The sequence below is a fragment of the Sorex araneus genome, chromosome 8, assembly GCF_027595985.1.
Source record: "Sorex araneus isolate mSorAra2 chromosome 8, mSorAra2.pri, whole genome shotgun sequence".
Taxonomy (NCBI): Eukaryota; Metazoa; Chordata; class Mammalia; order Eulipotyphla; family Soricidae; genus Sorex; species Sorex araneus.
In genome coordinates this window covers 22,439,375-22,465,558 of record NC_073309.1, presented here as the reverse complement: position 1 = coordinate 22,465,558, position 26,184 = coordinate 22,439,375, and the positions used below count along the sequence as shown (strand labels likewise).

General features: G+C 53.8%; 1 protein-coding gene across 1 annotated transcript in view; it reads right to left on the bottom strand.

Moving 5' to 3' along the window:
* Positions 1–17,428: 17,428 nt before the first annotated feature.
* CNGB1 (cyclic nucleotide gated channel subunit beta 1) overlaps positions 17,429–26,184 on the bottom strand; it is a 48,048-nt gene continuing 39,292 nt past the window's right edge. Inside the window, exons 20-21 of the mRNA XM_055145768.1 lie at positions 23,258–23,474; positions 17,429–20,443 (exon numbers count right to left, since the gene is read on the bottom strand). Of these exons, the coding sequence (XP_055001743.1) occupies positions 20,117–20,443; positions 23,258–23,474 (544 nt within the window). The 3' untranslated portion in view covers positions 17,429–20,116. The remainder of the gene's footprint in view (positions 20,444–23,257; positions 23,475–26,184) is intronic.

Here is a 26,184-nt window from a genome sequence, read left to right as displayed (position 1 = left end):
CCCCCTACTTTTTTTGTTTGTTTGGGGGCCACACTCAGAGGTGCTCACGGCTGACTCCTGACTCTGTGCCCAGGGATCACTCCTGGCAGGGTTCCGGGACCATATGGGTCAGCCGTGCGCACCCAAACATTTCTTTGCAAATCTCCTCCAATACATCATCCCTCGTGAGGGTCTTGTCACCTGTGCCAACTGACACAAATCTACTGTCATCATATTGCAAGAAACATGTAAAAGCGCAGCTGGAACCTGGACTGTCTCACTGAGGAGTCTCCAAGCCTGAGACACTTTTCTTGACCAGAAGAGGAATTGCACAGAGACAATACCTCTTCTGATTCATCCTCAGGACCTAAGAACAACCCAGAAGTGTTTGAAAAAGGAAAATAATAATAATAATAATAATAAAAGGCAGCAGGCAGCATAAGCAGGCGTTTCTGACTAGGAATGGAAGGCAGGGGAGGGCGTGTGAGACAACTTTGAAGGAAGGGCCGAGGGGCTGGGAGCAGACACTCGGGCACTAACAACATGAAAGAATGTGGCGAGTTCTCCCCATGGCCCACTAAGGCAGGCCTGTGCCTGATTTGTACATTTCACTTGCCATGAAATATTTGCCTCAACTTGTACACTTTGGAGATGGAGTTCTTTGATGCGTCAGTGAGTTACATAAAGGGTGGTATGTTTCGTGGGGGCCAGTCTCATTTTATCTGAACAGATTCAGAGCGAGTTTCGAATACACAGAGTTGACAAGAATAGAAATTTAAAATTCTTACAGCGCTTATGGAGGTAACCTGGAGACAGGGTGGCACTGGAATTGTGTCCCGGGAACTGTCATTAATACTATTCTGTTTTGTTTTGTTTTGTTTTGTTTGGGGACCACACCTGGCGATGCTCTGGGGTTACTCCTGGCTCTGCTCTCAGGGATCACTCCTGGTGATGCTCAGGGGATTATAGGGATGAACCTGGGTTGGCTGCATGCAAAGCAAGCACCTTCTCTGCTGTACTATCTCCCTGGTGCCTCATTAACAGTATTCTCAATCACAGAACCCCAATCAATAAAAAAGTTAAAATAAATAAGATCCATGAAAATAAAATAATGAGCTCACCTAAGAGGAGGTCTGGAACCCTGGGCAAAGCCACCAGCTTCTGAAGGCAAAACAAAAACAAAAACAAAAACACAACAAACCCAGACATGAAAACACCTACTGTGAATTTTCTGGTGATTTAAAATATATTAGGTCCTTGTGAAAAATTACCTTCTCACTGGGCTCCCATTGAAATGTAAATGTGATCTTTTTTCTGCACACTGCCCCATTCCATTCCGAAATTCTGGGTCTTTGTTGAGGCCAGGGTCATTGCCTGGTTTTGTGGGTGAGTGTGTTCTGCAGAGAGATTTTTTAGGAGGTATTTACCCCGTAATGAATCCTCAGCAATGCTAGCCTTCCTTTCAGCTTGCCGGGTTATATGGAGCGGACTTTTGATTAATGGACCTGTCAACTCACTGAGCTGATATTACCCAACACAGGCTCTGTGGAAAAATGTCACTTCTTATCTTGGTTGTCCAAGCCCTTCTGGTTTTCCAGCTTTTGCAAGTCTGCCTCAACGGTACCGAGCAGTTCACGAGGGATTTCGTTCATAATCAGGAAAGTCCCATTCAAGTAGCTAATTGAATTATTCAGTGAAACAGAAATAATACCTTTTATTCAAATTCTGGACTCGGTAACATTGGAAGCTCTTATTTTCCTTCCTCTTCTCACTCCTGTCAGCTGAACTGATACACGGCCCCTGGAATCGATACATTGATTTCTTTGTCTGGATTCCACCTGGAGGAAAAGCCTTGCAAAAACAGAGCGGTATGGGAGGTGGGGAAAAATTAATTCCTTGGACCTGGATTTGCTTCTGGACCACATGGTTCCCCGGAGCAATGCCAGGAGCAATCCCAGAGCACAGATCTAGGAGTAGTTATTGAGCACTGCTGAGTGTGGGCCAACCCCCACCTCCACCCAAAGAAAAGACTGTATCACTGTATCATTGTTATGCCTTTGTTAGTAGATTTACTCAAGCGGGCACCAGTAACATCTCTATTACACTCAGCCCTGAGTTTTTTTGTTTTGTTTTTTTTCTTTTTGGGTCACATTTGGCATTGCACAGGGGTTACTCCTGGCTCTGCACTCAGGAATTACTCCTGGCGGTGCTCGGGGGACCCTATGGGATGCTGAGAATCGAACCCGGGTCAATTTGCAAGGCAAACGCCCTACCTGCTGTGCTATCACTCTAGCCCCAGCCCTGAGATTTTAGCAGCCTCTCCTTACTCACCTTTCCCAACGATTGGAGGCTCTTACAGGGTCAGGGGAATGAGACCTATCGTTACTGTTTTTGGCATATCGAATACGCCACAGGTAGCTTGCCAGGCTCTGCCGTATGGGCAGGATACTCTCGGTAGCTTGCCGGGCTCTCTGAGGGGTATGTATATATCTATTACTGTATTTTGGGTATGAGTACACCATGGGGAGCTTGCTAGATTTTTAGATTCTATAAATCTAAAGAAAAGACAAAAAGAAAAAAATCAGAGAACCCGGAAGGGCCTGCCTTTGGCTGAGTGCACTGAGGGGAGGCCGCAGGAAGAGCCAGAGAAGAAAGCTCGAGGGAGGAGTAGGAGCCACGCCGTGAATTCCAAGTCTGAACCTGAAAGGCCGTTTACAGTGATCAGAATCCAATATTTGTGGGGCTGGAGTGATAGCATAGCGGGTAGGGCGTTTGCCTTGCACGCAGCCAACCCAGGTTCAAATCCCAGCATCCCATATGGTCCCCTGAGCACCGCCAGGAGTGGTTCCTGAGTGCAGAGCCAGGAGTAACCCCTGTGCATCACCGGGTGTGACCCAAAAACAAAAAACAAAAAACAAAAATCCAATATTTGTCCTGCTTTGTAGAAGTACACAACTGGCAATTTAAAATAGGTATTTTAAGTGTCTATTGTAATTTATATACTTATGTGTGATAAAAAAAATTCCCACCTAGTTTATTTATTTATTATTTATTTATTTTGCTTTTTGGGTCACACCCGGCGAAGCTCAGGAGTTACTCCTGGCTCTGTGCTCAGGAATTACTGCTGGTGGTGCTTGGGGGGACCATATGGGATGCCGGGGATCAAACCTGGGTTGGCCATGTGTAAGGCAAAGACCCTACCCTCTGTCCTATCGCTATAGTGCACCCTCCCCCTGCCCCCCACATCTGGTTTAGTAACACGGGTATTGGCTCGCCTACTAACTTGATATGAAGACACTTATTTATTTTTCATTTATTAAATTTTGGCTTTTGGACCACATGCAGTGCCGGGGATCGAACAGCCACGTGCCAGCCAGCACCCTTCTCGCTCCCACCCTGAACGTTTAAATTCACCTCTCCTGGCACTTTTAAACGGTAGAGCACGGTGTTTACCAGACTCGGGCGGTACCGAGCGTGTCAACAGGCCCTTTTCCTGAGCAACCTTGCCCAATGAGTCTGGAGAGGAAGTTATTGCAATCCCGAAAGGAAGGTCAGGCTGCGTGATTCAGATTTGGGTGACCCAGGGCAGGCAGGGTGATTCCCCCACCCGTGAGTAATGCCCCGGAGACAATAAACCGAAACAAAGAGCAAGGTCTGTTGAATCACAGAACTTCTCAGACTGACTTAAAGGAAATCCCTGGGCACGGCCCGCCTTGGACGGGAGGGCCCGGCCAGTATCTGTCATACTTGGCTAACACACACCCGAATTTCTCTATTTCTCTTCGTTTGTCATCAAAGGATCCAGAGGATTCACCCCCTGGATGTCACAACGCCCTGCAGGCTGTCCCGCGTGGGAATCTGGGGCTGTTCTACTCGGCAGTTTTGCTTAAGTCGGCGGTGAATCTAGCAGAGGCGACATTGACTCACCAGGGGCGAAATAAGACATGGCCCCTCTGGCGGTCGGGGGCCTTCCTTAATGGTCTGTCTCCTCCTGGTTGGCTTCTGCTGAAACCTCGCTTTAAATCTTACATTCTGGGTCTGGGGAGATAGGACAGCGGGTAGGGGGCTTGCCTTGCACACGGCCTACCTGGGTTCAATCCCCAGCACCCCATATGGTTCTCAGAGCATTGCCAGGAATAATTCCTAAGTGCAGAGCCAGGAGTAAGCCCTGCACATCACCAGGCATGAAAGAGCAACCCCCAAGATCCTATATTCCTCCTCCTCCTCCTTCTCCTTCTCCTCCTCCTCCTCCTCCTCCTCCTCCACCTTCTCCTCTTTCTCCTCCTCCTTCTCCTCCTTCCTCCTTCCCCTCCTTCCTCCTTTTCCTCCTCCTCCTTTTTCTCCTCTCCTTCTCCCTCCTTCCTCCTTCCTCCTCTTCCTCCTCCTCCTCCTCCTCCTTCTCCTCCTTCTCCTTCTCCTCCTTCTCCTCTTTCCTCCTTCTTCCTCCTCCTCCTCCTCCTCCTTCTCCTCCTTTTCTTCCTCTATTTTGGCTTTTTGGGTCTTACTCAGTGATGCTCAGGGGTTACTCCTGCCTCTGCACTCAGAAATTACTCCTGGCGATGCCAAAAATATGTGTGAACATTTGAAACATTTTTCATTTGCTGCTTTTTTCCCTTTGATCTAGTTAAAAGAATGTATTGTCAATTGGCATACAGTACTGCCTTTAATAGAAAATATAAATACTGGGACACATTTCACATATTGACTACCTGAGAAATTGTTTTGTGTCCCACTGTTATTAAAGCAAAAAGTATAATGTTCTTCACTTGAACTAATCAAATATAATAGGTTATAAACTGTGTATTGTAAATAAAAGTTCACTCTGTGAGTGCAAAAAAAAAAAAAAAAGAAAGAAATTACTCCTGGCGGTGCTCGGGGGGCCATATGGGATGCCGGGGATTAAACCTGGGTCAGCCGCCTGTAAGGCAAACGCCCTCTCCGCTGTACTATCGCTCTGGCCCCGAGACAGATGGTCTTATCCTTACACTTCTCCCAGGACCACGGTCCTCCACATCCGTGAAGGAGACCTGCGGTGACCCCCGTGCGGTCATGGGTTCTTTATTGGGATGTTGGCTTTCAGTCGCGATGCTGCCAACTTTGGTGCTCCTGGGCTGTCCCTACCTCCCCTTAGCAGCGCGGCCTCTGCTCGGCCCGGCTCATGCCACCACTGCCAGTCCTGGGAGGGAAGGTGGCCCCGCGCGTCCCCCCACAGACCCCGCCCCGGGCTTGTCTAGCCAGCCGTGCGCGGGGCTTTCTCTCCCTTCTCACTGTCCTATGCAGTTTGGGCGTTTGTGGCCATGGAAGCGAGGCCAGCATGGTAGAACTGGGTTTGCTAGGCCAGAGGGGTACTCCGGGGGCTGGGGCCAGGGTCCGCCGACACAGAGAGACAGAGACGAGTGAAAGCGGAGGAAAGAGAAGTTCATTGGGAGGCGGAACTCGGTGAGCCTCGGGTGAGGCTGGGGCAGAGCCGCGCCCTGGGCGAGACAGGGGGCTGTGAAGCTGCCTTGGGAGGGAAGGGGGAGAAGGGAACAAAGGCCAGCGGAAGCCGTGCGCGCTGTCTGGCCTGTTATCTGTAGGCGGCTGGTGTGAGGAAGCCTGGAATGTACCTGCTGGCTCCTGTCACCAGGAGGGCCCCAAGTCCTGACTCCCGCACAGGTCTTTGATTCTGGGACTGTCACCATTGCATCCGCTGGCCGCCATGCAGTCCCAAGCAAACCTCACCTTCAATATTCAGGAGGAGAGGACCCAGAGGCCCCCTGCCTGCCTTTGCCGCAGACCTGCAGAGCGCCCCCTGCAGGGTCACTGCCACTCACTCCAGGCGTAGGGAAGAAGTTCTTCCTGGCCCAGAGAGCACAGCAGATAAGGCTACTGGCGACCCCAGGTCAACCCCCCGCACCACATATGAGCCTCTGAGCCCTGCCAGGAGTGACCCCCGAGCACAGAGCCAGGAGTAAGGCCTGAGCACAGTTGGTGTGGCCCATCTCACCCCCCTAGAGGTAGTTTTTTTTGGGGGGGGGTGTTGTTTGCTTAAATTTTCTTTTCTTTTCTTTTCTTTTCTTTTCTTTTTTTGGATCACACCTGGCAATGCTCAGGGGTTACTCCTGGCTCATGCACTCAGAAATTACTCCTGGCAGTGCTCAGGGGACCATATGGGATGCTGGGAATCAAACCCGGGTCGGCCACGTGCAAGGCAAACGCCCTACCCGCTGTGCTATCGCTCCAGCCCCAAATTTTCTTTTTTTAACTTGGGTCACACACAGAATGGCATTTGGAACCTCTATATTGTGGGAGGCACTCTTTTTTTTTTAGCTCGTATTTTGTTTTTATAACTTTGGGGTAGTAAATCTTTTTTTTTTCCCAATTTTATTTTTTATTGTATCACTGTGAGATACAGTTACAAAGTTTTCATATTTGATCCACCACCATCCCCTCCCACTCCCCCTCTGCCTGCGTGGCAGACATTTTTCACTTTACTCTTTCCTTACTTTGATTACATTCAATTTTCAACAGGGATCTCACTATCAGTATTTGAAGGTTTTCTTCCAACAGTCAGACATGTTGGATGGCATCAATAGATTGTATGTTTTCATTTTTCAGAAAAGGTCGCGCGGCCGCGTTAGCAGCCGCACGGTTCAGAGCTGTCCCATTCCCGCATCCCGGAGCCATGTTAGTTGCTCCTCATTGTCTCCGGGGCTCCATCTGGAGAAGGTGTACCGGCTGTACCTCCTCCATCTGGCTCCCCGGTTTTGCTGGCCCGGTCTGGGGGTCCGGAGCAGTCTCTGGCCGCGTTGCTTACTGGAACGCCCGGATTCTTCTCTGCTGAATGTGGGGTAGTAAATCTTTATAATCCTCCTGAAATTCATTCAACCCTGCACTAAATTCTCAAGACTGTTGTCTGTCTGGAAACTTGGCAGGTCCAGCATTCTGCTTCTTTCGTTGACATGGGACGACATCTCTTTGGGGGGAGGGCAGCCACCTGGAATCTGACCCTGGAAGGATACAACCTTTCTTTTTGCCACTCCCAGCAGTACTCCGGGCTGACTCCTCCAAGGAGCTCAGAGGACCATGTCCGATGCAGGGGTAGAACCAGAATCAGCAGCACGCAAGGCAAGTGCCTTACACACTGTACAATCTCTCTAACCCCGAAAGCTTTACCTTGACTTGATTTTCTCTCTGACTTACTAAAAACCAATGTTTTCCTCTAAGATCTTAATTCCCCCCTCCTCTTCCCTCCCCCATCCCCACACGGGAGGCTCTGTTCTTGCAAGACCGTACTTCCAACTGGAACCTAGACAAAGAAATCAATGGTTCCCAGAGCCCGCAAGGAGCAATCCTTGAGTGCAGAGCCAGGAGTAAGCCCTGAGCACAACTAAATGTGGTCCCCCAAACAAAACAAATGAGAGAGAGAGAGAGAGAGAGAGAGACAGACAGACAGACAGAGACAGAGAGACAGAGAGGCAGAGAGAGACAGAGAGACAGACAGAGAGAAAGAAAGAGAGGGAGAGGAGAGGAGAGGAGAGAGAGAGAGAGAGAGAGAGAGAGAGAGAGAGAGAGAGAGAGAGAGAGAGAGAGAGAATAATCTAGACTTTTTTTTTCTTTTTGGGTCACACCCAGCGATGCTCAGGGGTTACTCCTGGCTTTGCACTCAGGAATTACTCCTGGAAGTGCTTGGAGGACCATATGGGATGCGGGGGATTGAACCCGGGTCGGCATGTGCAAGGCAAACGCCCTACCTGCTGTGCTGTCGCTCTGGCCCCTAATCCAGATACTTTTGAAAGCTTCCAGGTATAGTTAGTAAACGGTTTTAAAGTCAGGTTGCCCTGGATTCCAGGGAGCATGTATCTTGGATGACTTCTGGAAAATTGCGATGGAGAGCAGAGAAGGGCCACAGGAGGTAGCAGCTGTGTGCCAGGAAGAACATCTGGCCAGAAAGGGCACCTCTGATCTGGACCCTGCAGCCTCCAGGACCTTAGGCTGCTCTGTAGCTCAGGGATCCTCCCCACCCCTTTGTTCTTTATCCCAGTGACCCAGCAAACAAAGCCAACTGGATTCCACGATCTCTCCCAGGCTAGACTGCGCAGAGAGCAGCCAGATCAGTGCTTGGCACTGCAAGGTTTGCAGGAGAAACTTAATCAAACGTCAGCTGCAGGACTTACGGCCCCTGGCGCCAGGAAGCCCCCAGGCTGCGTTCCACGCTTCCATACGTCCACCCCAAACGCACCGGTCCCCCTGGTCTCCGTTCCCTTTTCCCGCCAAGACAACTTGAAATTCTGTTTAGTCTTTCCCTGCCGCAGCTCTGCCCCAGCCTTGTCAGAGGTTCATAGGGCCCCGCCTGGAAGTCCAATAAACTTCTATTTTTTTCAATTTTTGTCCCTGTCTATGCCGAGTGAGGTCTCCGACCTATCATGATGGTGCCCTAACCCAGCCCTTACTCTAGTTGCAGACATTCTTTTCTTCTCTCACCCCTAAAGTCTTGTTCTTGTAAGACCGTACTCCCAGCTGGAACCTAGACAAAGAAACCAATGGTTCCCAGGGCCCCGCCAGGAGCAAGCCCTGAGTGCAGAGCCAGGAGTAAGCCCTGCGCACAGCCACGTGTGGTCCCCAAAACAAAGCAAACAAATGTCCACGTGCGATTACCACCACGTCCTGGATTCTGGACTGGCCTCAGTAAGTCTAAATACAGCCCCTCTGTTTATTTTTGTCCCAGGACCTTTTCACCCGGCTTCTCTGCACCCTAAGTTCTGTCCCTGCACCCTAAATTCTGGAAATCTCGAGCTTGAGTCTGATTAGCCTCCATCCAGGAGACTGGAGAGACGGGGGACGGCGGCTCAGCCCTCTCTACCCTCCCTTCGGTTTTCCTCCGGGGGAGATGGGATAGGAGACGTTCTCTCCTCTCTAATCACTGCCAGCCGTTTGCCAGGAGTATCGAGAGGGGCTTGAGACACCAAGTACTCGCTCGAACGTCCCCCTTTCTTTACTGTACCTTCCTGTGACTTGGCCGCCGATAGAGTCAGAGGGGAAGCTTAAAATTGAACCCTAAGCCTGACACTCCTCTGGGAAGCCTTTCGAGTTCGCTGAAAGCACTTGATCCACCCCATCTGATGCGTTTCCCTGATGTTGTTTGGCTTTAATATTCCCTGGATGATGGTCTTAAGTGGCCTGAAAATGGGGACCTTGAAATATTTGACCTTAATGGTCCTCCGAAATCATTACCAGTGCAGTGGGGAGAAACGTCCTAACATCCAGCCCCCCTTCTCTCTCCCCCGTCTTTCTCTCTCCTTCCCCTCTCCTCGAGCCCATCTCTTCTCCAAGCTCTCCTTTACCGGTGATTCTCCTACTGCCCTCCCCCTCCTCCCCTGCCTCCTGCTCCCCCCCACTGCCCGCTCTCCCTGCTGGTGTCTCGGCTCTCCTTTCACATAACCCAAACCACTGGGATGTAAGGTGTGATGGGGACCAAGTGGCAGCTGGCAGGTGGATCAAAGATCACCCTGCCCCCAGGGAGCTTACTGTGTGTGCGCTGAGATCAGCGCCCTGCAGGGAAGAGAAAAGCCCTGGGATGTGTGGAGATAGAGCTACAGTTTTTAGACAGGAAGTTACATTGTATGCTCTGTCTCTGCAGATCTAACGCTTTCCTTGACTAGGACCCCCAGTGATCTGGTATGTTGCATCTCATTGTGAGTAAAGTGAAACATTTGCTTCTCCCTCCTTGAGACTTCAGTAGCATGTTTTTGATGCGTCATGGCACTCTGCTGCTTTGCATAAATCCAGAGAGGAAGTCTTTGCTCTCTGTCAGGGCTCACCCCCATACAGTGAATTCCAAAAGCCAACTAAGGGATCCCCAAAGCCCTCTTCAGGGAGAGGGTCAAAGGGATTGGTTAAATAATAGGAGCAGGCCCACTAGTAATCCAGGTGCTGCTACACGTACCCGACAAACCCAGGGGCACCCTAGAGGCAGGCTGGAAGCGGAAGGACAGTGGGGAACCTGCAGGTCTTCAATGACTGACCACAGCCTGGACCTGCTCTCAGCATCGGGAAAAACCTGGAACCCTGGGTCTCTCCAGGCCTGAAGAAGGGACGGGATGGACTCCTTTCTGCCGGGACGCTCCTACGAAAGGCAAGAGGCCCAAGGCCACTTGATCTCGCCGTGCAGGTGGGACCTGGTCTTCATATCTTCACAATGGCTAAGCCTAGGTAACCCTCAGGTGACAGGTAGATATTAATGACGTTAGTGGTACATTTCCTGCTCTGTCGTCAGCCAACAACTCCTAGGACCTCTCGGGAGATAGCGGGGTATCCCAAATGGAGAGTTCTCCAATTGTTCTATGTTAATGCAAAAGAATATGTCAGGTTTGGGTTTTTAATTAATTTATTTATTTATTTGCTTTTTTGGTCACACTTGGTGCACAGGTGTTACTCCTGACTCATACACTCAGGAATTACTCCCGGCGGTGCTTGGGGGACCATATGGGATGCTGGGAATCGAACCTGGGTCAACTCAAGCTTGAGATTTCTGGAATTTAGGGTGCAGGGACAGAACTTAGGGTGCAAGGCAAGCGCTCTACCCACTGTTCTATTGCTCCAACCCTGTCAGGTTTGTTTTTTTTAAAGACATCTGACAGATTTAAAGTGAAGGTGCAGAGAAAATTATGTTTTTGTAACTTTCCCTCTGTAGAAATCAGATTCTGGTCTACAGAGTGATTTAACAAATGTGTTCGAATGGGCTTGATTTTAACAGGGTTTAAGAACCCTAACAGTCTGGTTTGCACCCCATCATCAGGGTCGCTAATTTTTTTCTAATTTATTTATTTTTATTTTTACTTTTTATTTATTTTTTTTAAATTTTATTTTATTGAATCACCATGTGGAAAATTACAATGCTTTTAGGCTTAAATCTCAGTTATAAAATGCTGAAACAACCATCCCTTCACCAGTGCCCATATTCCACCACCAAAAAAAAAAAATTTGGATTTCTGTATTTTAGCAACTAAGTCCAGGGAAATTTCTTCCAGGTATTGGATCATTGCAAGCTTGTAACTCTCATCTGTGGTCCTCATAATATGGCGGTCACCACGCCCTTCCCTCCCCCACCCCCCCGGCAAGGAAAAGGGGAGACAGAGAGAGAGAGAGAGAAAGAGAGAGAGAGAAAGAGAGAGAGAGAGAGAGAGAGAAAGAGAGAGAGAGAGAGAGAGAGAAACCTTTCCCCTCCTGGGCAGGCCTGGGGCCGAGGCTTAGTTCTCAGTCTGGAGACATTCTGCAAGGAGTTGCTGGTACCAAAAGTAGTTTAGCTGGCCTCTGGAATCATGCTCGTGCAGCTGCGGAGAGGCTGCACACGTGTGGCCCCCGGGATCACATCTCGGCGGAGAGCCTAATTTATTTATTTTTAAATGAATCACAGTGAGAACAGTTACAGGGCTTTCAGGATCAAGTCTCAGTCATACAATGATCAAACACCCATCCCTTCACCAGTGCACATGTTCCACCACCAAGAACCCCAGAGACCCTCCATCCCTCTCCCCCTCGGCCTGTGTGGCAGATGATTTTCAATTAACTCTCTCATTGCTTTGATAACATTCAATTTTTGTTGTTGTTTTTGTTTTTCTTTTTGGGTCACACCCGGCGATGCTCAGGGGTTACTCCTGGCTTTGCACTCAGGAATTACTCCTGGCGGTGCTCAGGGGACCATATGGGATGCTGGGAATCAAACCCGGGTCGGCTACGTGCAAGGCAAACACCCTACCTGCTGTGCTATCTCTCCAGCCCCAATAACATTTCAATTTTTGACAGAAAACTCACTATCATTACTTGGAGTTCTCCCCCCAACAATCAGACTTGTCGAAATGGCATCATTGGATCATGTTTTCTATTGCTGATAATAAAGAGTATATGATGTTGCATGTTCGAGAAAGCGGCCACCCAGTTTTGGGATTTTGGTATTTTAGTAATTAAGTCCAGAGGTATTTCTGCCAGCAGCTACTGTGTTCCTTGATTCGTTTGTGTGCCTCTGGGATCATGGCCGTTCAGGTGCGGAGGAGATGTTCATGGGTGACCGCTTGGGGTCTCATTTGGGCAGGGTTCTGCCCCCCACCCAATCTCGAGATTCCCTGTGCATCCCATCACTGCAAGTTCCTACCTCTCTGTCCAATTGGCTCTGAAAGGTGGCGGTCGCCATGTTGCCACAAGGGGAAAAGGCCGAGAAAATCCCTTCGCTCCCAGGGCTGCACGGGGCCGTAGCTTAGTTCACAGTCAAGGAGTTTATCTGCCATCAGCCACTGTGTTCCGAAGTTGGTTTCTGTGCCTCTGGGATAATGGGTGCTCATGGGTGGGGGAGGCGTTCCCAAGTGGCTTTTTGTATATCAGGAAAGTTCACGCGGCCACGCAGTTTGGAAAAAATGTCCCAGTCCTACATACTGAAGCTGTGTTAGTAGAAGCTCAGTGTCGCCAGGACTCCATCCGGAGAAGGCGGGGTGGCTGCACTTTCTCCGTCTGGCACCCCGGTGTTGTTGGCCCGGTCTGGGGTCCGGAGCATTCTCCGGCTTGTGGTAGGGCTGCTAATTTTAAGGGTGCTTTTCACTTGCAATCTGTCTGTTTTTTCATGTTAGCACCCTGCCACCTGAAATTCATCCAGGTGCGGGTAGGACCACCTTCAATTGACTGCTCCTCTACCCATACTCCTGGTTACCCACTGACCCCTCCCCCCAAAGTTAATCATCCCCCTAAAAACCACAACCCCATTCCCACCAGAAGGTGCTAGAGAGATCTTGTCGTCCCCTTTTATATAACACAAACCACTGGCATGTAAGGTTTGCGTGAGACTAACTGGCAGCTGGCTGATGGATCAAAGGTCACCCTGCCCCCAGCTGCCAGGAGGATGGGACTCAGGGCCCACCTGGCTCCAGGAAGCTACTGGGCTGCATTCCTCACTGCCTCACATCGACCCCCTACTGAGAACAGGAGGCCAGACCTAAGGTGCTGGTCCCACGGGTCTTTTCAGGCCCACCCTGTCTTTCCCAGGGTTCAATTCTAGCCAGCCTCTCCAGGGGGCCGTGGAGGGCCCGCCCAGGAACGCACACCGCAGTGAACTTCTTTTTTTTTTTTCTTTTTGGGTCACACCTGGCGATGCACAGGGGTTTCTCCTGGCTCTGCACTCAGGAATTACTCCTGGCGGTGCTCAGGGGACCATATGGGATGCTGGGAATCAAATCCGGGTTGGCTGCGTGCAAGGCAAATGCCCTACCCGCTGTGCTATGACTCCAGCCCCCTTGATAATCTTCTATTCCTTCCCTTATACTTGACTCTGTCTCTCTGCCTGAGCCAGATGGTGTTTTCTACCCATCGGGCACCCAGGAAAAGTCTTCATCATGCTAGAATTTTAGTTTGGGGGCCACACCCACTGATGATCAGGGCTTACCCGCCCCCCCCCACCCCCCCCGCCAAGCTCCGCACTCTCTGTGGTGCGCTGGGGGTTAGACCAGAGTGGCCCACAGGAAGGGAAAGGAAGCATTTCGTTGCTTGTCTGGGGGCTCTACTGGGCGGTGCTCAGGGCTTGCTTGGGGGTCTGTGCTCAGGAATCACTCCTGGTGGTGCTTAAGGGGCCATGTGGGGTGCCAGGGATCACACCTGGGCTCCCTCAGGGTAACTGTGTTCTCCTGGTAGTACCTCTCTGGGCAAAGGAAGAACTTTTCAATACAAACAAATGGAGTGAATGAAAGTTACCCCACAGGGGTCCCTGCAGGTCTGTGGGTGGTCAGTGGTGGTGGTAGGTGTCAGTGGTCTGTGGGGGCAGGGAGGCCTCAGGGCAACTTTCCTTGGCTGTTCTGTCTCTCTCCAGGATACTGATTTCCTGGTGATAACCCTCCCCCCCCACACACACACACCCTGCCAGCCCAGGCTTGGGTCTCCTCTTCTCTAATTTGCATCTGATCAGATCACAGCAGCATAACGGACAGGACCAACAGAGCCGATGAGCTCTGTGAGACCAGCCTCCACACACCCGGTGTCCTCCGACCTGCTGGTAAAGGCCAGCGGCTAAGGTAGGGACAGAGAAGGTGCAGTGGGGACGATGCTTGTCTGGTGCCCCATATGGTCCCCCCAACTCTCGACAGAGTGACCCCTGTGCACAGAACCAGTTGTTGAGCCCTGAGTACCACCAGGTGTGGCCAACCCACCCACCCCTCAAATGGGGAAACATCCCTCAGGACACATCCACAGGGGTGCGGGGGCCTGATGCCGGGAGAACAGAAGTGGAGGCTGAGAGTCCAAAGGACACTTCCCCACCCCCGCCCTCCCCATGTGGCCTGGACAAGGTATAACCTGTGGGGCCCACTTTGAATCAAGTGCGGAACTCCTTGTTCAAAATTTATACTGGAGATGGAAAGTGGACTCCAAGGGCTGAGCACGTGCTTTGCACGCAGTGTCCAAGGTCCACCCTTGCACCAAGTCTTCAGAAGTGACCCCTGAACACAGAGCTAGAATCTCCCCTGAGCACCGCCCAGTAGGGCCCCCAAACAAAACAAAGAAAAGAAACACATTATTTTGCATTTCAAGGCGGGCCCAGGGATCGGTGTGGTGGCAGAGAGCTGGATAAGGAGTTAGTTAGTTTTTTTGGTTTTTTTTTTTTTGCTTTTTTGGGTCACACCTGGCGATGTTCAGGGGTTCCTCCTGGCTCTGCACTCAGGAATTTACTCCTGGCCGTGCTTGGGGGCCCATATGGGGCGCCGGGGATTGAACCTGGGTTGGCTGCGTGCAAGGCAAACGCCTTACCTGCTGTGCTATCGCCCCAGCCCCGACACGGAGTTAGTCACAGAGAGACGGGGAGGCAGTGAGCTGGGATGCCCACAGCCTGCGTGGTGACATGGGTCCCATGTCACCACGCAGGCTGTGGGCATCCCAGCAGCGCTGGCATCTGGCGTCCCCAGTGGCCCCGCAAGGTGTTCAGTCTCCAGAGCACCCCAGCCCAGTGCGAGCCCAGCACGAGCACTGCGGCCAACTTAGGAGCACCTCAACTCCGCGTGGGAGGCCACCGCACAAAGGAAAAGGGGAAAATATGTTTTGTTTGTTTGGGGGCCACACCCAGTGGTGTTCAGGGTTTGCTCCTGGCTCTGTGCTCAGGGATCACTGTTAGTGGGACCATATGGGGTGCCCGGGATCTAACCCAAGTGGACCATGTGTAAGGCAAGTGTTTTTACTCCCTGTATCTTCTCTCTGGCACTAAACAAACCTTTCAGTTAATGAGAAAGAGAATCTTAAAAAGGGGTTGTGGCTCAGAGGGTGGGGACACATGCTCTGCAAGCAGGAAGCTTGGGCTCCATCCCAGCAATGCAGAGTGCCCTGAGCACCAAGCCAGGAGTAGCCCCTGAGATGACAGGGATGGCACAATAAAAAAAACTGAAAGAAAGGAAGAGGAGGAGAAAGAGGAGGAGGAAGAGGAGGAGGAGGAGGAGGAGGAAGAGGAGGAGGAAGAGGAGGAGGAAGAGGAGGAGGAGGAGGAAGAGGAGGAGGAGGAGGAGGAGGAAGAGGAGGAGGAGGAAGAGGAGGAGGAAGAGGAGGAGGAAGAGGAAGAGGAGGAGGAAGAGGAGGAAGAGGAGGAAGAGGAGGAGGAGGAGGAGGAGTAAGAGGAGGAGGAGGAAGAGGAGGAGGAGGAGAAGGAGGAGGAAGAGGAGGAGGAGGAGGATGAAGAGGAGGAGGATGAAGAGGAGGAGGAGGAGGAAGAGGAGGAGGAGGAGAAGGAGGAGGAAGAGGAGGAGGAGGAGGAAGAGGAGGAGGAGGAGGAGGAAGAGGAGGAGGAGGAGGAGGAGGAGGAAGAGGAGGAGGAGGAAGAGGAGGAAGAGGAGGAGGAGGAGGAAGAGGAGGAAGAGGAGGAGGAGGAGGAAGAGGAGGAAGAGGAGGAGGAGGAGGAGGAGGAGGAGGAGGAGGAAGAGGAGGAAGAGGAAGAGGAGGAGGAGGAAGAGGAGGAGGAGGAGGAGGAAGAGGAGGAGGAGGAAGAGGAGGAGGAGGAGGAAGAGGAGGAGGAGGAGGAGGAAGAGGAGGAGGAAGAGGAGGAGGAGGAGGAAGAGGAGGAGGAGGAGGAGGAAGAGGAGGAGGAGGAGGAGGAGGAAGAGGAGGAGGAAGAGGAGGAGGAAGAGGAGGAGGAGGAGGAGGAGGAAGAGGAGGAGGAAGAGGAGGAGGAGGAGGAGGAGGAGGAAGAGGAGGAGGAGGAGGAGGAGGAAGAGGAGGAGGAAGAGAACTATTTCACAATGGTGGGCCAGAGATGTGGCTCAAGTAGAATGTCCTGCACGTGTAAGGACCCGGGTTTGACTCCTGGCATCACATGGGTCTTCTAAACCTAGTGTTTTGGGGTGTGGCCCCAAGAACCCCCAAAACACCGAGATGTCCCCCGTACAACCAACCCCACCCAATGGAATTTTAGGATGCTGATGGCAGAACATTAACTCACACCCCTTCCCGTGGGTGACCACAGAGGGCATCCCCTGTAGCAGCCGGGTGCAGAACAGAGCCACAGGCCCGGGGGAGGAAGACTGCGTGTTTTCCATCTGCCTCTGTGAGATCTAGATTCAGCGTATCCCGGATGGTGGAAAACGCTGAGATCTATATTATTGTCAGTATCATATGACCAGGTCTTTGTACAGACGGTTAGAGCCCAGCTTCTTCAACTGTGGGTCCGAAACCCCCCGTGTGGGGTTGTAAAACTGAATGTTTGGGGGCGGTCAGAAGTGGGGTCTCATGAAAAATCTGGCAACCGTGAAAGGTTTCTGAATGCACAACCTCCAAAAGTTAATTCACAATCAACGGCATCGTGAATCTGAGGGGCTCCGGTTAGTCCTCACCCAGGGAGCATTTCTCGGGTGAAAAGCAATCTTGAGGGGGAAACGTTTAAGAAGCCCTGAGTCCGTTAGTTTAAGAGGCGCCCAGACCCCTTCTGTGTGTGAGAGCCCAGGCAGAAGCAGAGAAGAGAACATTCGGAGACTCCCCCTGTGACGGGAAAGGTGAGTCAGGGGCAAGGGCAGAGTTCTGGGTCATCACAGCGACCCCGTGTGGTGTGAAGTGCTGTGTCCATCTGTCCCATGAACTCCCGGCTCCCAGGGCGTGTGGTCACGCGGGAACTGGTAGCTGGACGGCCAGGATCCAGAGTCCCCACAGGTCAGCGTCGTTGAGCAAGCTCCAGGAGGTTGGGAAACTGGCTTGGCGAGACCAGGTGAGATCAGACATGAAAGGGCTATTTTTGAAGGGCTGAAAAATCCCGGGGGGATTTGGGGGTCTGATAAGGGCCCCTGCCAGCCACAGTGCCTGCAGCCACAGGAATTCAGGGCGAAGGCAACGAGATCAGCTTTTCAGAGGCAGACGAGAAACGGTTCTCACAAGTGAGCCGGTCACCGTCAGTTTCTAAAATAAACCCATGAGGCAGCAGCACTTGTCTAAATGCTTTAATTAAAACGCGTTCGAAGATGATGAGAGCCAGGCTGTAAATGCAGTATCTGTGTTTGTCAAGACAGGGATGGAAATCGTCCAGGTAGCTGAAGACATTTCCATACTGAAATTTTAAATAGCTCCTTGGTTTTAATTGTATTTAAAACATGGAAGTGTTCTTAAAAAACAAGCTGCTATTATTCTTTGTATACACAAATGCAGGAAAGGTGGGGACATTTTAAAGTAATAGAGATTCGACATGTATAAAGGTCCTGCTCAGCTTATCATACGAAGATTCTACTTCCAGCAGAAACACAGAATCGCAGTTCTTACCCACACACTCCATCCCGTGTCCACCCCACCATCGGTCCCGTTCTACTCGGCCAGTTCAAGTGCAATCGTTCTAATGTCTACGTTCAGTGAAAGTGTCAAGTTCAGCAAGATAACTCCCTGGAGTTAATTCACTTCAACTCTCCTTTCAAAACCAGCATTCTGGGGCGGGAGCGACAGGACAGCGGGGAGGGCATTTGCCTTGTATGTGGCAAACCTGAGTTTCATCCCCCGTAATCTCACACAATGCCTTGAGTCTCATAAGGAGGGATTCCCGAGTGCAGAGTCAGGAGTAACCCCTGAACATCGCTGGGTGTGACCCCAAAACCAAAATAATAAGACAAAATCAGCTTTCCTTAGAAGACAATTTTTTGGGGAACATCAAATTTCTCTTTGTGTAATAAGCAGCATATATTCAAGAGTTGGTTTCTACAAGTATAAGTACATTCATATATTAAAAAAAAAAAGGTTTCCTTATAAAATAGGATCTCACAGTGAAGGTGCCCTGGGAGTGTCCTGCCAACTACCAAAGGCCAGTACGTTTACTTGATTGATACATCGAAATACTTGCTAAAGATGGATGCAGCCTCGTGCACGGATCTGAGAATGTGTAGGATGCGCTGATACAGGCGATCAAAGGGGTGGGGGAGGAAAACCGTACCAGACCCTCCAGGCTTCCCTATTCTAAAGCAGTGTTTGCCAGGGAAATCATGTCCGTCTCAGAGAAAGGGGGGACGTGGGAGGCCAGGCCTCGGGGAGGACTTTAATAGGCATCCCTTTGCACCCATCTAGATGTGTTGGTCCTATGAAAACAAATTAATAACAGCTTTTTAAAAGGGTAAAATAAGGGCCAAAGCAATAGCACAGCGGGGAGGGCATATGCCTTGCACATGGCCGACCCAGGTTCAATCCCCGGCATCCTACATGGTCCCCGAATACCACCAGGAGTAGTTCCTGAGTGCGGAACCAGGAGTTACCCCTGAACACTAACGGGTGTGCCCCTCCCGACAAATTAATAAAAGGGCAAAATAACCACGCGGACCCTCATCATTCGTTTCCAGTGTGAGGGTTTGGGTCACAGGGTGGGCCGTGGGCTGGAAATTCTGGCGTTATCTGGAATTTGGGTAGGCCTAGGCCAGCCCCGAGGAGCTCCCCTGCTTGCATCAGATGCACAGAGCAGCCCCCAGAGCCCCCAGCCCTGCAGCTCCTGGTGTCCCAGCGACTGTGGTTCCCAGGGGCAGAGCCTGCTGGAATCCCTCGCCTTCCCGCTCAGGATGCTCTAGAAAACAAAGCCCTTCTCCCTCCAAGTCTAGGTTTTGGTTTTAATCCCCCCCAAGGACCAATCGATATGCAGCTAAAACTACCTCAAATAGTCACTGGCTAAATAACTGGCTTTTTTCCCCTTTTCTTTTCTCTTTTTTCCTTTTTTTTGGGAAACGTAAAAAAGATAGGATCTGGAGAAATCCAGCAAGCTAAGTGCTGTCAGCTGAGAGATTTCGTCTTCTGGCGTCAATTAAAAAATTAATGAATTGCTCCCGTCATCTACAGCAAGGGTGTCAATGCAAGTGACAGATTAGTCCTGGCTGAGGAGAAGAGGGCAAGGGGCACGGAACAGAAACCACGCCTGCTCTCTTCGCTCCAACTGAAACCGGGAAGGGGCGGGGGGGGGGGTGTGGGGGAGAGAGAGCGCTCCCCACACCACGTGGCACCGAGCAAAGAAACTTGGGGTCAATCCTGGCCCCTCATCCCCACAGTCTCCCTCCTTCCTGCAGAAACGCTTTCTAGCCTTTACACGAGAGAGCCATTTGGGAGCGGAGACCCCAAACGTGCAAAACCCTTTGCTTCTCCTGGTGGGGGAGTCGCTCTCCACCCACCGTCCCTCCCCGCCCCCCCTCCCCCCCCACTCCCACACACACACCACCAGGCAACTTGGAACCGAAAACACCGATTTTGTTCCTTAAAAAGAGGAGCAGCGGGGGGGGGGGGCGGGGGGTGCTTCGGGATGAGTGTTAGGAAATTGAACTTGGGGATCTGCCTGCAGGAAGCAATGGCAGGGAACCAGAGTCGCTGCCCCTTTGATAGTGGGGTGTCTCCGTTTGGGTGCACGGCGGCGGGGCACGGGGTGCGCAGAGGCGACGGGAGGGCGCACAGGGCCTGGGGCGCGCGCGAGGGCTGGGGCGCTCAGAGACGGGCGCACGCTGGGGTTGGGGCGCACGGGGTCTGGGGCGCGCACAAGGACTGGGGTGCTCAGAGACGGGCGCACGCTGGGGTTGGGGCGCGCTCAAGGACTGGGGCGCTCAGAGACGGGCGCACGCTGGGGTTGGGGCGCTCAGGAGCCGGGGCGCGCTCAGGGGCTGGGGAGCTTAGCGGTCGGGAACCTCAGAGCACCTGCCGGACCCGCGCCTCACTCCCCGTCCTTCTTCTTCTCGGGGACCTCCACCGACAGCGTCTGCTCCCCGGAGTCCGGGCCCGGGCTCATGCGGATCCGCACCGCGGGCTCCGAGGGCCCGGCCGCGCCTTCCCCGCCTGCCTCTGCGGGCGGAGCGGCCGGAGCGGCCGGAGCGGCCGGAGCCTCTGGGGGCGCCGGCGCAGATGCCCCTGGGGCAGGTGCCGGTGGGGCAGGTGCCGGTGGGGCAGGTGCTGGTGGGGCGGCCTGGTCCGGGGCGGCCCCCGCTGGGGCTGTGGGCTGGTCCGCTGCGGCCCCTCCTGCTTCTCCTTCTGCGCCCTTGGCCTGGAATTGGGAAAGGGGTGACTGGTGAGGCGGAGTTGACACAAAAGTGTTTGGGGCTCGGGGACTTGGACCCCTCCCCGTCCGGGTCTGCTCCCACCCTCCGAGAAGGCAGAGAACTCGGAAGGGACGAAAGGTGGGATGGGGCCTGGGGCTGGTACGCGGTAGAAACAGAATATACTCTGGGGAGGCGGAAGGATCCAAACTCCCGTGAGGGGCGTGGGGGGCGTGGCTGAGGTCCAGCACACAGACCGGCCCTGACCAGGGCCCGCGAGGAACACTCTAGGCAAACCCCGGAAGGCCAGGAGCCCCATGGCCTGGCCACTTTCAGGGGACCAACGGGCTGTGTGCCCCCCCACCCCCGCTGTTTGTCACTGGGGTGTGGAGAGAGATGGGGCGGGGTGGGGCTGTGGGTGCAGCCTGTTCAGTGCACCCTGCAGTGGGGTCATGGGCACGGGGCCCCAGACAGAGCAGAAAGGGTGGGTGCTCTTACAGCTGGGAGCCAGCACGATGGAACCCTGCGGGCCTTGGGGGTCTGGGGACGCTGTGGGGTCCGACTAAGACCAATGAGTGTCTCCAGCCACCGGCCTGCGGGCCCAGGAGACCCAGCCACAGTCCAGGTGTGGTGAGAACCTCGGCCATGGTGGGTTCCCCATGCCCCCCGCTGCTCTGTCTGACCCCATCTCTGATGGGAGGGAATGGGGGTGTAGGAGCAGACCCCACAGGAGGAGGCCTGAGTGCGCCCCACATTTAGCAGCCCACTCGGGGTGCCTGAGCTCAAGGTGAGAGACAGAACCTTCTCGAAGCTGACCCAAGTCTGAGGGCGGCGAAGGAAGGGAAGGGCTGGGGGAGCCCGGGCAGCTCTGGGGACCCAGCCCTCCCTCCGTCGTGGTGTTTCTCTGGGTCCTGGGGGCGCCTCTCTGCCCTCCCCCCATCCACCCTAGACTCTGCCAACATGTATCGGGGCAGGATGCCCAGACAGTGCCCAGGATGGGGGAGTCCCGAGCACCCCTGGCGGAGACACCTCAGGAAGGGAGGCGAGCTCAAAATTCATTCATGGGAGTGTGAGCAGTCTCGGGGTACCCTGTCACCCCACAACCCCATGGGGCACCCACGAGCAGTCTGAGTCCGGGGCTCTGCGACACTTGGGAGCTGGCCCGGAAGCAGTGGCCACGAGGGAGCCAGGATTCAAACCTGGGTCTTTGGGCCACTGTGTAAGAGCTTCTTGCTGCCAGCCCTGGAGGATCTAAATGGCAGGGGAAGGGAAGTGCCTTTTGTTGTTGGCATGCCGGGCACTTTTGATCACATCTCCGGCCTGCTCGGGGTGGTCAGACTCCTGGCACGGACACTCTCGGGGCCCGTGTCTGTCGGCCCCACTCAAGACCCCTCTTGATGGCTGAGCCTGGCCCCCACAGTCTGTAAGTCAGAGACCATGTCTGTCTGCAACCTGGGGCCCCCACAGGAGCCTCTGGAGAATGTCAAGAGGAACCCCAAGTGGTCTGGACGTTAACCACCAGCCTCCCGCCATGAAAGCTCCGGGCGGGTCCGGGCTCAGCCGCCAGCCGGGCTGGAGACGGGTTGGCTGAGCCGCTTTGCTCTGGCTTCAGTCCTCTAGACGGCTCCCCTGCTCACGAGGGCCTGCCGCCCGGCTCCTCATCCCATCTCCCCCTTCCCGCAGCCTCCCCAGAGGACTGTCACGAAACACCATAATTAGTGCAATCATTCTAATTGGCATTCTTGGCATTCGTCAGAGACAAAAAGCCCTGGAACTAATTTTAAAATTCCCCTCAGATTTATGGGGGCGGGGGCAGTCAGCACTGTGTCTGTTGGCAGGATTTTCCCTTTCAAATCTTGTAAATTGTCACAGACACAATATTAAATATGAGCGCGTGGCTGACAGCTGGGGAGAGCCATTCTCTGCCCGCAGCCACTGCGCCTGCCTTGGCGTCAGAAGCAGGACTTCCCTTCGGGGACCGTTCTCCCCCCATCCACTAGCACCAGGGTCACACTGATTGGCTCAGGACTTGTCATGGAACCCAATTCTGTCCAATGACTGTGAGCCCTGGGACTTTTGCTGCAACCTCAGGGAGAAAGGTCCCCATGGTCCCTGTCTTGCCATGGGGTCCTGCACGGTGGTGCAAAAGCAAGACGGAGACACTCTGAGGTCCAGCAGGTTAGACAGATTAAATGCACTTTTTTTTTTGGCTTTTTTTTTTGGAGGGGTCATACCCAGCGATGCTCAGGGGTTACGCCTGGCTCTGCAATCAGGAATTACTCCTGGCAGTGCTCAGGGGAGGGATGCTGGGAATCGAACCCGGGTTGGGCACATGCAAGGCAATGCCCCACCTGCTGTGCTATCGCTCCAGCGCCCTAAATGCACTTCTGAATCAGAGTGTTTTCGACTCACAGCGGGTTTCTCAGGATGGAACCCCATTGTAAGCAGAAGCTCAGTCCGAAAGGGCCTTTTCTGATGGAGTTAGGAAGCCAGGAGAGAGACCCTGCAGATACTGAGGGTGGTATGGGAGTGGGGGCGTCACTGGGAGAGTAGAGTGTGAGTACAGCCAGTTTCGCTTGCCCCGGGACCCTCTCTACAGACCCCTGCCTTGACGTTGCCGGGACTTGAGCCAGAACATTCCCTGTTTTCTCTGGATAGTTGGAGCCGGCTCTGTCACTTGCTACCTGCTAGTCCTGGCAGATATAAAGCAGGGGGGATGGGATGGGGGAACCGCTTCCTGGGCCCACAGCGCTGTGACGAGGTACCTGGGTGCCCGGGTGCCCGGGTGACGGGGTGCGGGTGCCCGGGTGCCGCCACTTTACCTGTTGCTCCTGCAGCTGCTGCTGCCTGGCCGCTGCCTCCTGTGCTGCCAGCTCTTTGAGTCGCGCCCGCAGGTGTGCCAGCTTGCCGCCGCCTTTGCCACCCATCTTCCCTGCTGCTGCCAGGGCGGCATTGAAGAGCTTGGGGGTGCCCGCGCGCGGGGGGAGGATGAGCACGCTCTTCTTCTCCTCCTTGGACTTGTTCTGTCTCAGCATGCGCCTGCAGAGAGGAGCGCCACTCGCATCGCACGCACACGGGGAGGACAGGCTCGTGCATACACACGCGTGCATGTGTGTGTGCAGGACCCGAGGAGAGGCTCGTGTGTGCACATGTATGCCTGCATGCATGCATGTATGTGTGTGAAGAACCTGAATAGAGACTTGTGTGTATGCACATGTGCCTGTGTGCATGCATGTACATGCATGTGCAGAACTCGAGGAGAGACTCATATGTACACACGTGTGCCTGGGTGCATGTGTGTGCAGAACCCAAGGAGAGGCTCATGTGTGCACATGTGCCTGCATACACGCATGTGTGAAGAACCTGAAAAGAGATTTGTGTGTATACACATGTCCCTGTGTGCATGTATGTGTGTATGTGTACGAACCCGAGGGGAGGATCATGTATACACACGTGTGCCTGTGTGCATGTGTGTGCAGAACCTGAGGAGATTCTCGTGTGTACACAAGTGTGTCCGTATGTCATGCACATGCATGTGTGTGCAGAACCCTTTAAAGGGGAGCTGCTTTAAAGGGGGAGAACCTTCTAGGAGTCCCGCAGAGAGCTCATCAGAGAGTGCAACAGCTACAGCCATGGGTCCCCGGTTGATGAGGCTCAGAGGGGTTGAGTGAGTTTTCCAAGATCACACAGGAAATACCCAGGGAAAGTGTGATTTGCTCTCAGTCCCCTGCAGACAATCCTTGGTGGCCCCTGGGACCCTCTGTGCAGTTTCTTCCCCTTGTGGGTGGGCAGGACACGTGACCTGCTTTCACTCTATGGAACACAGCAGAGCGTGGGGTGGTCACTTTGGCGCCTATGTTCCGGTGGGCTGTCATCTCTGTACTGCACCGACTCTGTCCCTTCCTATTCTGGCGAACCAGGGGGCCTCATGGGGGGACCAGAGGGCAGGAACCTGGGGACAGTCAGAACCACAGTCCTCCACCTGCCAGGAACCAATGTCCTGTGGTCTTGGAGGTGGGGGTGAGCCCCGCTGTGGCATGCCATGACCCCAGCCTTCGAGCAGATCCGAGGGGCTACCCCAGTCTTCCGGCCCCCGGGGCTCTGAGACAACACTAGGGGTGGCTTCAAGCTATTACGTCTGTGGTCCTATGTGCCCCCTGCAGGACCACGTGTCACTGCACCAGTGCTCACACAGAAGGCCGGGAATCCCCCTTCACTTCAAATGAGGAGAGGAAAGCCCAGAAGTGGCAGTTCACTTCCCTGTGGTCACACAGCAGAGCTGGAATTCAAACCCACTCTTTAAACCCCAGTGTCTGAGAGCGAAGCGAATCCAAAGCCACATCCACGTTACTTTCTTCTTGGATACTGACAATCCTCCTGCCATGGGCGTGGCCGGGATGACTTTCCCTAGGAGAGCTAGGGAAACTGAGGCCGGGAGAGAGCAGTAACGGGTCCAGGGTGCCTTGCAAATGGCAGAGGTGGAATTCCAACTCAGACCTGAGTGCCAGGCGTGCCCAGCTTCGCCCAGCACGGGCAGCATTTCCCCTCACACAAAGCCCCGGCTTTCTACGGGGCGTTTTTCACGCTGCAAATATGTGATGAGTCTAGCACCGAGCAAGGCCAGGCCGCTAATCGGCAACCCCATTCATCGGGCTTCCAGCAACGCTTGTTTGTGGAAGAATGGGGCATTCCTGGCTGCTTATCTAATCAGAGCAACGGGCCGAAATGCTGCCTGTCGCTATTCATCGCCCCAGACTGGCATTGTCAACACGGCCCTCCGTCAGCCGCCTCCACACCACATGCATCTGTCACGGGCTCGTAGCTCACCGCGTGACTGTGGAGACACCCAGGGTGGATCCAAGTGACAGGAAAAAACTCGGGGAAAGTGTGATTTGCTCTCAGTGCCCTGCAGACAGTCCTTGGTGGCCCCTGGGACCCTCTATGCGGCCGCCGTGCTGATGGCCGGCGATTGCCTCTCTTCTGAGACACTGAGCTGGTCTTGGGGCCACTCTAGATTCGGGGATTTCTCCGCCTCCCACACGTGTGCCCCCCAGAATGTGTTTTCCCAGGACCTGGACGCAGCAGTGACCGAGGGAAAGCAGCAGGAAGCTGAGCCCCCTTCTGGCAGAAGCTAAGCCCGAGAGCCGAGCCCTTGGCGTGGGGGAGCGGGTGGGCCTGAGGGTGCCCGCCGGGTAGCGGGGACCTGGGACAGAACCTCACGGGCGGTCTCAGCGGCTGGGCGCCCCCTCCTGCTGTCCCCTCTGTCTCTGGTCTCTGCGCACGAAGCTGGCACGAGACTTGCTTCTCTCTTCGAGCTTCTGTCCACGCCGTACCGGGCTGCCCCTGCCAGGCCTCTGTGTGGCCAGGCATGCCGGCCTCGTCCTGGGCACGGCACACTGCCAGGCCTCTTGCTGGCTTTGCCAAACCCTCACCGAACAGAGCCAGAGCAATGGATGGATGACAGCTCGAGCGTGGCTTCCCCGGCTCCTGCCCCCAGCGGCTCTTCCTCGAGATTCAAAAGTGTCTGATAAGCCGGAGCAATCGTCCAGCAGGGAGGGTGTTTGCTTTGCACGTGGCCAATCCGGGTTCGATCCCTGGCGTCCCATATGGCCCCCTGAGCACTGCCAGAGTAATTCCTGAGTGCAGAGCCAGGAGCAACCCCTGAGCATCGCTCACACACACACACACACACACACACACACACACACACACACACACACACATACACTCACATGCTGGAGAACCCCAC